Source organism: Melanaphis sacchari, unplaced genomic scaffold, assembly GCF_002803265.2.
Source record: "Melanaphis sacchari strain LSU unplaced genomic scaffold, SCAv2.0 Contig128_pilon_pilon, whole genome shotgun sequence".
Lineage (NCBI taxonomy): Eukaryota > Metazoa > Arthropoda > Insecta > Hemiptera > Aphididae > Melanaphis > Melanaphis sacchari.
Genome location: NW_020270519.1, coordinates 72674 through 86016, shown reverse-complemented (window position 1 = coordinate 86016; position 13343 = coordinate 72674). Strand labels below are relative to the sequence as shown.

The window sequence follows — 13343 nt, the reverse complement described above, 5'->3', positions numbered from 1 at the left end:
GTTGGTGTTCATGTTGATGTGGTTGGTTTGGATTTTGTTGTGGTTGGTGTTCATGTTGATGTGGTTGGTTTGGATTTTGTTGTGGTTGATGTTGATGTAGATGTGGTTGATTTAAATTTTGCTGTAGTTGATTCTGGTGTAGACCTGAAGTCAAAAACTGATCATTTCCATTCCTCTCTAATTTGTTAATAAATTGCTTCATATATTCTCCATTTGGATCGAATTTGGCAGCTACTTGTTTTAATATTTCCGGTTGATGATTATTCAGGAAACACATCATTTTTTCGATCACTTTGCTTTGTATTTCAGTGCAAAGTTCGCATTCGTTTTTAATAGCTTCGGGAATCATACCTGCTACGACAAAAGGTGTGTTTAATAAAACTTATAGTAGTAAATCTATAATAAATGTAATCATTTTTGGTTAATTACACAATTAATTTAATACATATGTATCATAAATTATAATATATTTTACTATTAAATGATTTGAATGCTTGTGAAGAATAAAGGTCAAAAATGTATTTTTATTTATTTTGATTCTGTAAAGTATAACAAAATAAAAGTTTTATATTTTAATTCAGTGATGTAAATACAATCTGGTGGGAGTTTTCCCAGAATCAAAAAAAAAGTTACTATTGAAAAGCTAGACAAGTGGATACCTCTCTAGTTTCTACTCGTTAACTCCAAAAACCACACACTTTTGTTAAAATACATGACAAAACTTTTAGGAAGTTAAAATCGCACATTTATGATTTCAACATCAAAAAAATTGATAAAAAAAATTTGCATACTTTATAATGTAATTTCACTTCATGATGTAACACACCATGATAAAACACAACCAAACTACATTATCATTATTAAAAACTCTACATTTTTTGTATTTAAAATTGACAAGTAATAAACACTTGCCCTTTTTATTACTATCAATAATTGTAATATCAATTATAAAAATTCAAAAAATCACTTATGTTTTGACACTATATACCTACACGAGACCAATAATAACAAGTGGTGACTTAAGCTTAAGACGTGTAGCGTGATTATTGTATAATATCTTATAATCTTATATGTTTTTTTTATTCCTTATTTAGCACTAAAAATAGCGTGTGGCTTTAATTTACTATAAATTTACAATATGTTTTACTGATAAGGTGTGCAGTTTTTGTTCTATTTCATATTTGGGGTCAAAATCTAAAGTGTACAGTTTTCGAATGCAACCACTCTTCTGCACAGGAAGTGTCGAGTGGGTCACTGTGAACTATAAAGGATGTGCTAAATTTAAATTTAATGATATATCATTATACACGAAAAACGGTTTCGAGCGGAGACAATCTGTCAACTTATATCACTATAAGTACATATCATAAAATTTTTTTTTATACTCAAAATATAAGATTTAAAGACAGAACTGTTAAAGCAATATTTTACTATTAAATAACGGCAAATTGATTTGATTTTTTTCATAAATATTACATTTATTATATAATTGTTATTATTTACTTATTATTAATTATAACTATGCGTATGAAACATTTTTTATTCAATACTACATAACCGTAAAACAGTGTTAATAATTTCATGATATAAATTAATTTACATATTTTGAAAATGTCATTGTGTAAAGGAAAATTCGTACCATACATAAATTTTGAGTCCCTACAAATAATATTTTTAAATTATATCCAAAAAATGACGGTCGTCGTAAATTATGCAGTGATTTTGTACAAGGATAAACATTAAATGTGTATAAAAATTATAATATTTAGATTTTTTTAGATTTTTAGTTCCAGTAAAAATTATTTATGAGGACTATTGTATTAAATTTTCACGAATTTTAGGAAAAATTTAAAAATTTTCTTATGTCTATAAATAACTAAAAACGTCGAAATATTTTTAAAATTATGACATACATAAAAAATGATAATATACATAATTTGTTAAGATTTAAAGTTTCTATGGTTTTTGCATTATAATAAAATAAAGAAATCAATTTTGTTAAAAACTGGTTCAACGTAAACATTTTTGCTATTTTTTTTTTTTTAAAGGTATCAAAAATAATGTATCATCCAAAATTTAATATATTTAAAGAAAAAAATTCAACAAATAATAATTATCTGTTTGAAAAACCAAACCAAAATAAACTAACATTTTTTTTTTTAATTACATCCAATTCGAAATTATGTTTAAACACAAATATGGTATTTTAAGACACTTATTAAATTTGAATAGTATAAAAATTTCGTTTTTTTTTTGTTTGATATAATTTTCATTCTGTAAAATTATTGATGATAAAATTATTCGCTTTATAAAATATGATTAAGGAAAAAAATTCTAAATATTTATATCAAAGAATTGGTGAATATCAAATAAGTAAAAATTATTCTGATTGCGCAAAGTTACATGTTGCTTAAAAATCAATTAAATATTAAACATCAAATTTGCCGGCTAATGACATTACAAAGACAAATGGAAGTGAAAAATAGATAAGAAATAATGCTTCGTTGAAACTAAGAAGTTAACTGGGAAAAAAGACTTGCTTACCGTGAAACAAGTAATTTTGAAACTAATTATAATTTATTTAACAAGAATATAGATCATGAAAATTTTTTAAAACTTTTAATTTTTTTTTACGTTAATAAGATTCATCATTAAAAAATTTAGTGAAATAAATAAAGAACTTAAAAAACTTGGATTGAAATAGCAATTGTGAGTATCATTAGTAAAAGGAGAGGCAATTTTGAAACATTATTATAACTCAAACGACAATCAGTAATATTATGCTTAGTAAAAATATTAAATTAATCTATATACAATGGTCGCTGCTTATTATAATCAGTGATTATCAGTAATCACTGATTACATTAAGCGACGACCACTGTATCTGTATATAATACCATTGATTCTATAATCAATGCAGTAATACGTATTTTAAAATTTAAAATTTATTTATTCTAATACTATTAGGTGCATAAATAAATACATTGTGTACGCACACGTACAAACAACGTTTATATATTACATAATAATGAAAAAATATTTAAAAACAAGAAGACATTTATTAATACCCCCTTCATTTTTCAGGAAAAAACTATATCTATCTAAAACTTTGTTTTGGTTCTTTAAATTTTTTTTTTTTTTTACAACAACTAACAAACCTAGATAATACTAACGCACTAACTAGGTAAATTATGATATTATATATTAAATAGTTATGTTGTTTGTAGGTACGAAAAAATGAAAAACTGTCATGCATAAAAGTATAAAAGTATAGTTTACAGTTACAATTTATATTGGAGTGATTTGTTATTTTGGAACAATAAATGGTGGGATGAAAAATATGAGTTAAAAAAATACAGAAAATTGAGTTTAGTTGGTAATAATAAAAGATTGATTCTGATTTTCTTATTGAAAAGTAAAACTCCAGCATCTAACAACATGCGTTAGAAAAATATTACCTACTTAAAAATTGTAAAAAAAAATAGTGATGTTTATGGTATATCTATTTTAAACGAAACTAATTTGTTTGTAGTTTAATAAAAAAAAAAAAAAAACGATTAAATCGCTTTACCGTTTAGAAGGTTTCGTGTATACAGGAGTTACCCGTTTCCGTTAAAATAATATTAAGTACCCGTTTCCGCCATAGTCCTTTCCGCTTAAAACAAAAAAGGTACAATTTTCATTTCCACCAAGAGACGTTTTCACAAAAAAGAACTTAGGAAACCAATGATCTTAATTTTTAAGAAATATATTTAATGGTAAGTATAAAATATAGCAATGCAATTTGTAAATAATTGTGAAGATCATTGGAACAACAATATATCTAGCAATAATTTTCGATAATTTTTTATAAACGTCATTCGTCGATAAGGAAGTATAAACTGTATCATAGTTTATTTATAATTCGCATACAATAATTAACTGACAAAAATTAAATTTTTATATTTCGATTCAGTATCTGTTCTGTTTATTAAACAGTTGATAACGTTCTTAAAATGGAATTGATTGTAAGCGAAAGAGATAAAAAAATGTTGATTTTCGATGGTTTTAAATATGTTTTTGATTATACGTCAAAAAAAAAAATATAACTCGTTGAGGATATTTCATGAAAAATTGTACGGCCAGTATTTCGGAAAAAGAAAATGTAATACTTGAAACGAAAGGAACATTATTATTAAATGTCTCTTCACAAGAATAAATTTCGATGGAAACGGGAATCATATCTTTTTCGTTTTAGCGGAAAAGGGCTATGTGTAAATCAGGAAACTGGTTTTTTTTTTTTGGCAGAAACGGGCCATGCTTGTGTATACAGTTGTTACTAAGTTACTATTACTATTACCTATCCATTTGATTAGATACATTTGAAATCAATCATAAATAATTGCATTTGAAAAATAATTCTAAATAAAAACTATGTGCTCGCACTTAACATATTTCAAAGGACATTTTATAATGTAATTATATTACTCTTATTCATTTATTTAATAATTAGTTATACAGTAAACAGAACTAATTTTGATTAAAACAATATTTGAATATATATTATAATATCAAATCATATATTATTAAATTATTGTATTTACATACTAAACATATTTGGGAGTAAAAAAATCAGGGTCTAAATAGTTTAAAATTAATTCAAATATTTTGAAATATCATCATGTATAGAAAATATTACCTTAAAGCATAATGGTAAAAATTGCTAATCCTTATTTGATTATTTATTTATTTTTTTTTTAATTATAGAAAAATATCTAAAAATATAAGTCAATAAACAGGAATAATCTTGTATTTTATTTTTAGGCAAAAAAAAAATATTCGAAAATATTAATTGCTATAATTTACTTAAAATTAGTTTTAATATTTTAATAATTTTAAAAGTTATGTGAACCCTTATTTAACTTTTTCAAGATTTTAAGTTCGTATAAATTACTAAATCTTTAGGTCAAGTTAAAAATTCATAAAAAAATCTCAAAACAATATGTCTTTATAGTACCTATTCGCAGTTATTAATTTTTAAATTGCAATGAAAAGCAAAATTCATTTTGCCAAAAACTATAGTGTTATGTAAATTTACTTTTGACCAAATAATTGCCTACTAACACTACCAATTAGATCAATTTTCAACCAGAAACCTCTTCCAAAATTGAAAATTAAATAATTTTTACTATTTCAAAAATATAAAGTTTTTAATAATGCGCAAAAATTAAAAAAAAACACACATCTTTGTAAAATCAATACGTATATTCATTACTCCGCTTAGAATCTTAAAAATGCAGATTTTTGAAAGTTTTACACATATTTTAATTTAATTACTAAGTATATAATATAATATAATATAGATGTATGTTATAATTTTTGAACAATTTCTAATGCTTCTTCTTTTTTTTTTTTGCTTCTAAAGTATAACATTTTTGCTTTTTTAATGGCAACTAAATATTGTTTATTGGTTTTATTATAATTATATATCTAAAATATGTAATATTATTAAAAAATATCCCCAACTATAAATTATTTAAATAATTATTATAATAATTTAAAAAAATATTAATGAAAGATGTTAAATAGATTTATATTATACTGAAATTTTTACAAATAATAAAATATTTTAAATTTAAATACAATAATTAGTGTAATTTATTCTTACTATGAGTCATTCATTGTTTATATTTATATCTTATAAGCATTATAATTTTACATTTTTACCTATACCTAAAAGTCCAAAACATACAGAAATATATTTCATATTTAATGATATTCCTTGTTTTAAATATTTTAATAAATTCTAATAATCTATTGTATACTTACGTTTAATAGTATTAGCTTCCGGACTGCACGGTCCATTATCTAAAAAGCAATTGAGATAATTTTCGCGAATTCTAGAATTTCTCACCAATCTATTAGTAAAGCGGTCAATTGCATATTTTTGTTCTTCTTGCCTTTGATTTTGACCACCGTCTATCTGAAATTGTGGCAATGGATTACACAGCACCGTTGACATGAAACCCAAAATAATCGATATAAAGACCAAATTTAACATGTTTTTTTAAGACAATAAAATAATGTCGTTTGAAATAGCAGTTAGATGGATAGTTTATTCTTGTGATCAAGATTAATTATGCGATCAATCGATAGATACGCTGTACTTTTAAACGTGGCTGATTTATCCGGAAGTTACCTCTTTCTACTCTTGGGTTTCACAGTTCATTGAAGACGGAAACAATGCGGAACTGATTAACCGAAACTTGACTTTACTTTAATGTTCGAATACATTGGTGAATATGGGTAAGTAACTATAATAACATTGATTGTGTCACAACGTTTACAAACCATTATTCTTAAAACATTATTTGAGTTCTTGAAGTACTTTAAACGCAACAAACCTTCTAATTGTTACACATATGATTTTGCATGTTTTACAAAATAATTGAGAGTAAAATTAAATAAAAAATTAAACAACCTTGAAATATTCTCACGGCGTATCTAAAACGAATTTTCAATAAGATTCCTTGACCGAATTAACTCTTGTTATAATATTTTAACAGATTATGGATATTTGTAGATTCTTGTTCAGTACATTGTTATAAACGATCCAAGTAAGTACTATTTATTCTGTAATTATCATTAAATTATTTTTATCACATTTGTATGGTTTTTAAATCTATCAATTAATTATTCTTCAGAACTACATTTACCTTGTTTCATAAAGTGACCTATTTACTTCAGTAATATTGTATTTTAAAGTGCATATTTTTATGAAATATTTTATTACATAAGGCCATATTACAATACTGATAATACAGTGAGATATGTAATATTTGTCTAATTAATGAAAATACACAAGATAAAATAAAATTTAATTAAATAATTAATTTAACTGTTATAATTTATAGCCTTTTTAATTAATGTGGTATATATATTTATATTATAATGTTTGCTTTAAGTTTTATATTTTGCCTAATATGCCTAATTAATAAAAAATATATTTATTATCAGTAAAGGTTATTAATTATTGTAAATATATATCAAATTAAACTGAAATTATTAATGTTTAATATAATTTATGTTCTTTTAAAAAAAATATTTAAATTTATTATATCTATATTTTAACTATTATTTTTACAATCAATAAATAATAAATACTTAATCATCGAAATCTATTATCCTTAATAAGTTTAAATTAAATTTTTTTTACAATAATTGATATTAATTCCGCATTCATAATTTAGACATTAACACTATTTGAATTAACATAACTATAAAATTGTTCTATTAGTGTTGATAAATGACAAACTATGCAATACATAAATATTAAATATATAATACAAATAAGTAGAATAAACTCGTATAACCTATTCCTGTTAAAGAAGATTATTTTTTTTACAGTTATAACTTATTTAGACTAAAATAGAAAACGCTATTGTTATATCATGTCACCAATTCTCAAATTGTGCTCTGTAGAGCGCTTAGAGCTCCACATTTTTTTCTCAAGGACTCCGTTCGTTTTACCATAAAAATTTTATAATAAAACAATTATTAGATGATATGTGTTTTTAATTGGCTTTTATGACACCAGAAATCAATAAACTTTATTTCAAAAAGCAAGTACATTACTCACATTAAGACACACTTCAAGACATGTACATGTACCGTTGTTTTTTTAATAAACTACTATTTTTCAATAAATTTAACTATAATATAATATATATTATAGATTTATTCTCATTTTGTAGACATAATTTTAAACAAAAATTAATATCTTCTCCAATTCTATTAATACTATTATTTTATTTATTAATAAATATCTTATTATTTTTGTTCCTATATTCATATCATGTGTAATATAGCTCACAAAGCAAAGGCAACTAAAACTTAATAAAACTTAATATTAAATATTTTTAAGAGGTTCCGCGAGAAAAAATTGCTTAAAAAAAGGCTCCGTGGCTGAAAAAGTTTATGAATTGCTACTATAAGTAATTATTTATCTAGTTTTCTAATGATCAAAATTATAAATCTCATAAACATTTACAACAGTTGAATGTAAAATGTACACTGTACCTAGATCATCTTATTTCAAGTAACAAATGTTCAAAATACTACACTAAATAAATAAATTACTCTAAACGTTGAAATAATTAAATATGTATCTATAGACCAGAGTTCACCAATTAATATTTTTGAAGAGCCACATTGGGAATCAGAAAATGTTTCGCAGGCCATTAAAATTCTAAGTAGGTACATATTTTTAACATATAACAGGTTTTATTTTAAAATTGGATTTAAAGAAAACATTATTTTTTTAAATTATTATACACTATTGTTTAATTAATATTACAAAAAATTAAAAAATTAAAAATAAAAATAAATTATAAATACATTGAAAAAAATAAATTGTTTAGTGATATTACAAATATTTGAAAAAAATTCACATCAATAACACATATAATACTGTTATAATAATTTTATTTATTCTTTATCTGCGGGCCGGATAAAATTTGTTCGCGGGCCGTATGCGGTTTGCGGGCCACCTTTTGGTAACCTCTACTATATAGACTAAACAAATTAAAACCAGTTTAATAATCCACTTCATCTGCAATATATAAATATAATGGTTTACAATTTTTTTAGATAAATAAAACAATAAATAATACATTTTATATCTTTTATTTAAATTTACATTGTTTTAAATAAATTAAGTGTATTCTTTATTTTTATTTTACTAAGATTTCTACCTTAGTTTTATGGTGTTAAAATATCTTATAACGATATTTTTCGTATAAAACTAAGACTTTTTTGTACTCCCTTTCATTAGTGTTTTTAATTAGGCTTAAATAAAAAACAAAAAATATTATTATTATTTATTAAAATAAGTTTCGACACTTAGGCCATTTACTGACAAATATTTTAAAATGTTAATTATCATTGCATGGTACCAGTAACAGTAAAAAAGCAAAATAAATAATATCAATAGTACTGATGGGAAACTTAATAGTTTATAGGATAAATTATGAAGTATATATTATGTATGAGTGTCGAAATATATTATCATGTAATAATTTTATATCATAAATTTTAATACTTTGAAACCATATTCAACATAAAATGGCTATATATTTTATTGTCACAACTAGAGATATAGAGTTTTAATAACTTAAAAATACATAAAAATTCATTAAAAAAAATTGCAAAAATAAACTTAAAATGAGACTAAAAAATTTACTTAAATAAGTGAAAAGTTTTGGATTTCAAAACCATTTTTATTATGTAATTCTATATATATTTATAAACATAAGTAACAATTTGTATTTTTTTTAAGATTTTTTGAATTGTTATGTATTAGAGTAAGTATTTTTTGTTTTTTTTTCTTTACGATATAATACATAATTATAATATCAGATAATCATAAATGACCGTAAAAATTTTCAATATTAATAATATAAATATTTTTTTAAAAATTTTAAAATTTACTTTAAAATTTAAAATCTAAGAAAAATAAATTGCCATAATATACAAAATTATAATAAATGTCTTATACTATGAACAATACTATAAAAATATTAAAATTAATGTTAAAACAAAATAAAAAAAAAAAAAAAAAATGCATTTGTAGCTAGAAATTGTAAAAAAATTCAAAATAAAATACATATATTCTCAATTATTAAAACATAAAACAAATTTGCATCTTGGTTAGCAATGTATTAGATGAAAGAGAAAAGTAATCTACATCAAGTCTCTAATTATAATCTACTCATGAGAATCAAAGTTTAAAAATATATTACTTAAAAAGAAAACAATAATAGTTGTTGTGTTGTTTACAGTTTATAGTTGAACCTACAAACTATGATTAGTTTTTTTAAATATTATTTCTGGAATAATAATCAATGGATATTGTATGCCCTTGAAGTGTTATACAGTAAATTATATTGATTTCAATAATTTAAAAACTTGAATTGTTGAAAACATGTTTTGGTCTCATACTTTATCAACCCATCCAATAACTACTTTATTATACATATTGTATATGATTTTATCTCAATTAGCAATAAATGCTTAATAAGTTGGAACATGTGACATGAATAAATATAAAAGAGAATTTTCCTTAAAAATACATTATAAATTTACTTAGTAATGTCAAATTCTGCTGAAGAAAATTTCGAAAAAGAACCTTTTGAAGTATGGTCTATTTTAACTCTTCAATCAAAAAGTTTGATATATGTAAGTATGCAACTTTAAATGATAAGTCATATTATAAAGCGTGTTAGCTAAAATGTTTACAACAAATAACTTTTTTCTTTGTAAGAACGACGTATTTCTCGCTATTTGCTCCATGGCTTAAAACCAAACATAATGTTTGTAAGACATTCTACTTCTTTAAATGAACTACTTGGAGCAAGTGCACTCCTAGAGTCAATATCAGAACAAATTTTAGAAATTTATCTTAAAAATAAATTTATAGTACTTACTATAATAGAAAATTTTCAAAAACTCTTTTATTCAGTATAAATAAAAGTGAGTATACAATTAATGTTTAATATAATTGTATAAGTAGAAATAAAACAAATAAAACTTTGATATAATATAATATGAATAGATCATGTCCTAAAAGCTCCCTTCTCCCCCAGTTATTTTATACTGTAGTTTATATAACAGTTAAATATTTGTAAATTAAAATTTTATTTTATAAATTGGGACTTTTAAAGTATGGTGTATACCAAATATTTTTTCAAAATTTAATGTTTTGAAGAAAAATAAAAGTATTCTAAGTTGTATTATCACAACTTATATCAGAACATATATATATATAAATAATGTCACATCGAAGATGGCAATTCTAAAACTATAAAATACTCTTTAATATTTTATAAATAATATACTATTACTTATTAATTATTATGAATGAATAATAACAAAATCAAAAACAAAAATTTGATTATTACCTCATATATATTACTTTTTTATGTGTAAATATGATAGGTATTTAAAAAAATTATTAAGTATTATTTGAAAGAATACAATAAGTGTGAATAAATAAGAGTATTTATGGAATGTGCTATTTTACAAACAAAATAAAAAGGCATTGCTATAAATAACACAAAAACTATGTTATTTTTTATTAATTTAAACGTTAATGTTCAATTTCTTTGCATCTTCTGCATAACGTTGTTTGTATGTTCCTTGAGGATCGTATTTTGCTTCAAGTTGTTTCCACATATCATTTTTATTTTCAATTAGAAATTTGATGATTTTTTCAGAACCTAATCTTTGTTTTTCAGAACATTCTGCACATTTATTCTGTAATGCATCTGGTAACCATCCTGTAACCATATTATGTACAAGTCAAATATTAATCAATAATATATATTTGATAACATAAACATATTAATATAGTTGAGAATTTTTAAGCCCATAGAAGTTTCTTTGTTTTTCAAGCTCAATACTGAGTAGAATTTATTGTTAATTTTTACAACGAATCTAAAATAACGAAAAAGGTTTTAAATTAAAACATAATTATACCTTAATATATAGAATAATTGATATTAGATAAATAGACGATTTTTTTTAAATGAACAAACGTGTAATATTTTATTAATGAATAAAAATATATAAATATTTAAAGTTGATAAGACAAAAATGGTAAAAAAATTATTATTTTGTAACGTATGAAAATGATAAAGCGGTTTTTTAGTTTAATTGTTTTGCGTTAATTGATCAGCTTCTTTCTGATATGCTTGGTTGATTGCCCCATGCATTTCCGCTATAGTTCCCATTAATTCAGGAGGCATGTATTGAAATGTATTAGCAAATGCTGCATTCAAAACTTTAACTCCCACGTCTGTAAATAACTTATTTATGATGCACATTTTTCAAAGCAATTATTTTATGATTTCGTATGTAAAAATGTATAAATTGATAATTATTATTTAGTTAAGATGTTTTTTCATTCACGTTTCAGTAAAATATGCGTTGACGTAACAACGTAATGCATAAATTAACTATTGGTAAATTATATTTATCTCTATAAAACAATTATTTTTTCTTTTAATAAACATATATTATTAAACACGAATTACGTATAATTAGACGCCTACGTTAAGTATAATTATTTTATTTCTAACATAAAATTCATCAAATTGAATTATGCATTTTATTTTTAATAAAAATGAAAAAAAAATGACACAAATAAATAAAAATAACAATTGATGTAAAAGTAATTTTATATAATTATGAATTATTATAAAAGAAAATAATAAAAACGTTTATTGCAATATTATATGTAGCATATTTTATGGACGTATAATATTATGTTTTAATAGGTTTTTTTTTATCAAAAACCAATTAAAAAAATAAAAATGCTATGGGTTTTACAACTATAAATATTTTATTGGGAGGTATTGGTAAAGAAGTAATACAAATATATATTTAAGTTAACATATTAATTAATGTGTTCATGATAGTTTAATGAATTCTAGATATTAGCAAATTCTCAAAAGTTTAATTTATATATTTTTAATAATATCTATCTACTGCACTTATAAAACTCAGTAAACGGTCTTCGATTGATTAAATAAAATTATATTATTGAAAACATTATTTTTAAGTATAATTTTTTATCGCTATCAATGGATAATTAATTAATAAATTTAAAAAATAAGTAAATACTCACGTTTAACTTCTTCGCCTTCTGGAGTACATTTTCCAGTTTCCATCAGACACTTGAAGTAGTTGGAGACCAAGCGATCGTTGTTCAGAATTTCATCGATATTTATATTATCGTATTTAGTTGTATATTTAGCCGGTGCTGCCTGGACCATAATCGTCGTTATAGCGACGCAAATAACAACTGCTAAAAATTGTTTGATCATTTTGTTATGTTACGTTTTAGTGTACTGTATTCAAAAGCGAAAAAAACGTCTTATGGCGTTCAGGAATGAATTGTTTCTTAAGGTAGAATGGTTTTCCATTTTATATAGTTTCAAACTGATTACAATTCAATGCTAAATAAATATCTACATATTTCACAAAGACGTCATATAATATTACAAGGGTTCGTTAGTGTGCTAAACGAACCGAATCGAATATTTTTTGGAATTCCCCTCTATATGCATTGACTGGACATACATATCAGAAGTATCAGACGTATTTTTTCCAATGTAATGTAGCAGTGAATACTTCCATCACCTTGGAATTTATTTATTTCGGTCACACACGGATAAATAAAATATTAATCTTAAATAAACGTAACAAAACCTAATCTATCCGTGTATTATGCTTTGATTTTTAATTCATGGACATTACCTAAAACACAAATGTATAGGTTCTATTTTAAAATAGTAAAAATAATT

At 22.9% G+C, this 13343-nt stretch overlaps 2 protein-coding genes across 2 annotated transcripts in view; both read right to left on the bottom strand.

Moving 5' to 3' along the window:
• LOC112591045 (putative odorant-binding protein A10) overlaps positions 1-6097 on the bottom strand; it is a 6288-nt gene extending 191 nt beyond the window's left edge. The window contains exons 1-2 of the mRNA XM_025334694.1: positions 5809-6097; positions 35-354 (exon numbers count right to left, since the gene is read on the bottom strand). Of these exons, the coding sequence (XP_025190479.1) occupies positions 35-354; positions 5809-6040 (552 nt within the window). The 5' untranslated portion in view covers positions 6041-6097. The remainder of the gene's footprint in view (positions 1-34; positions 355-5808) is intronic.
• A 5004-nt stretch (positions 6098-11101) lies between these two features.
• Positions 11102-12948, bottom strand: LOC112591070 (ejaculatory bulb-specific protein 3-like). Its single transcript, XM_025334726.1, has 2 exons — positions 12665-12948; positions 11102-11315 (listed from the first exon to the last, which is right to left on the bottom strand). The coding sequence occupies exons 1-2, from the start codon at positions 12861-12863 to the stop codon at positions 11119-11121; spliced, it is 396 nt and encodes a 131-aa protein (XP_025190511.1). The 5' UTR covers positions 12864-12948; the 3' UTR covers positions 11102-11118.
• Positions 12949-13343: the final 395 nt, after the last annotated feature.

What these genes read in the sequence shown, in the direction of transcription:
- LOC112591070 (XM_025334726.1), bottom strand. Translation starts at nt 12,863, where the DNA reads ATGATCAAACAATTTTTAGCAGTTGTTATTTGCGTCGCTATAACGACG. An exon ending in AGAAGGCGAAGAAGTTAAAC is followed by an intron (nt 11,316 to 12,664) that starts GTGAGTATTTAC and finishes ATATGGTTACAG; the next exon opens with GATGGTTACCAGATGCATTA.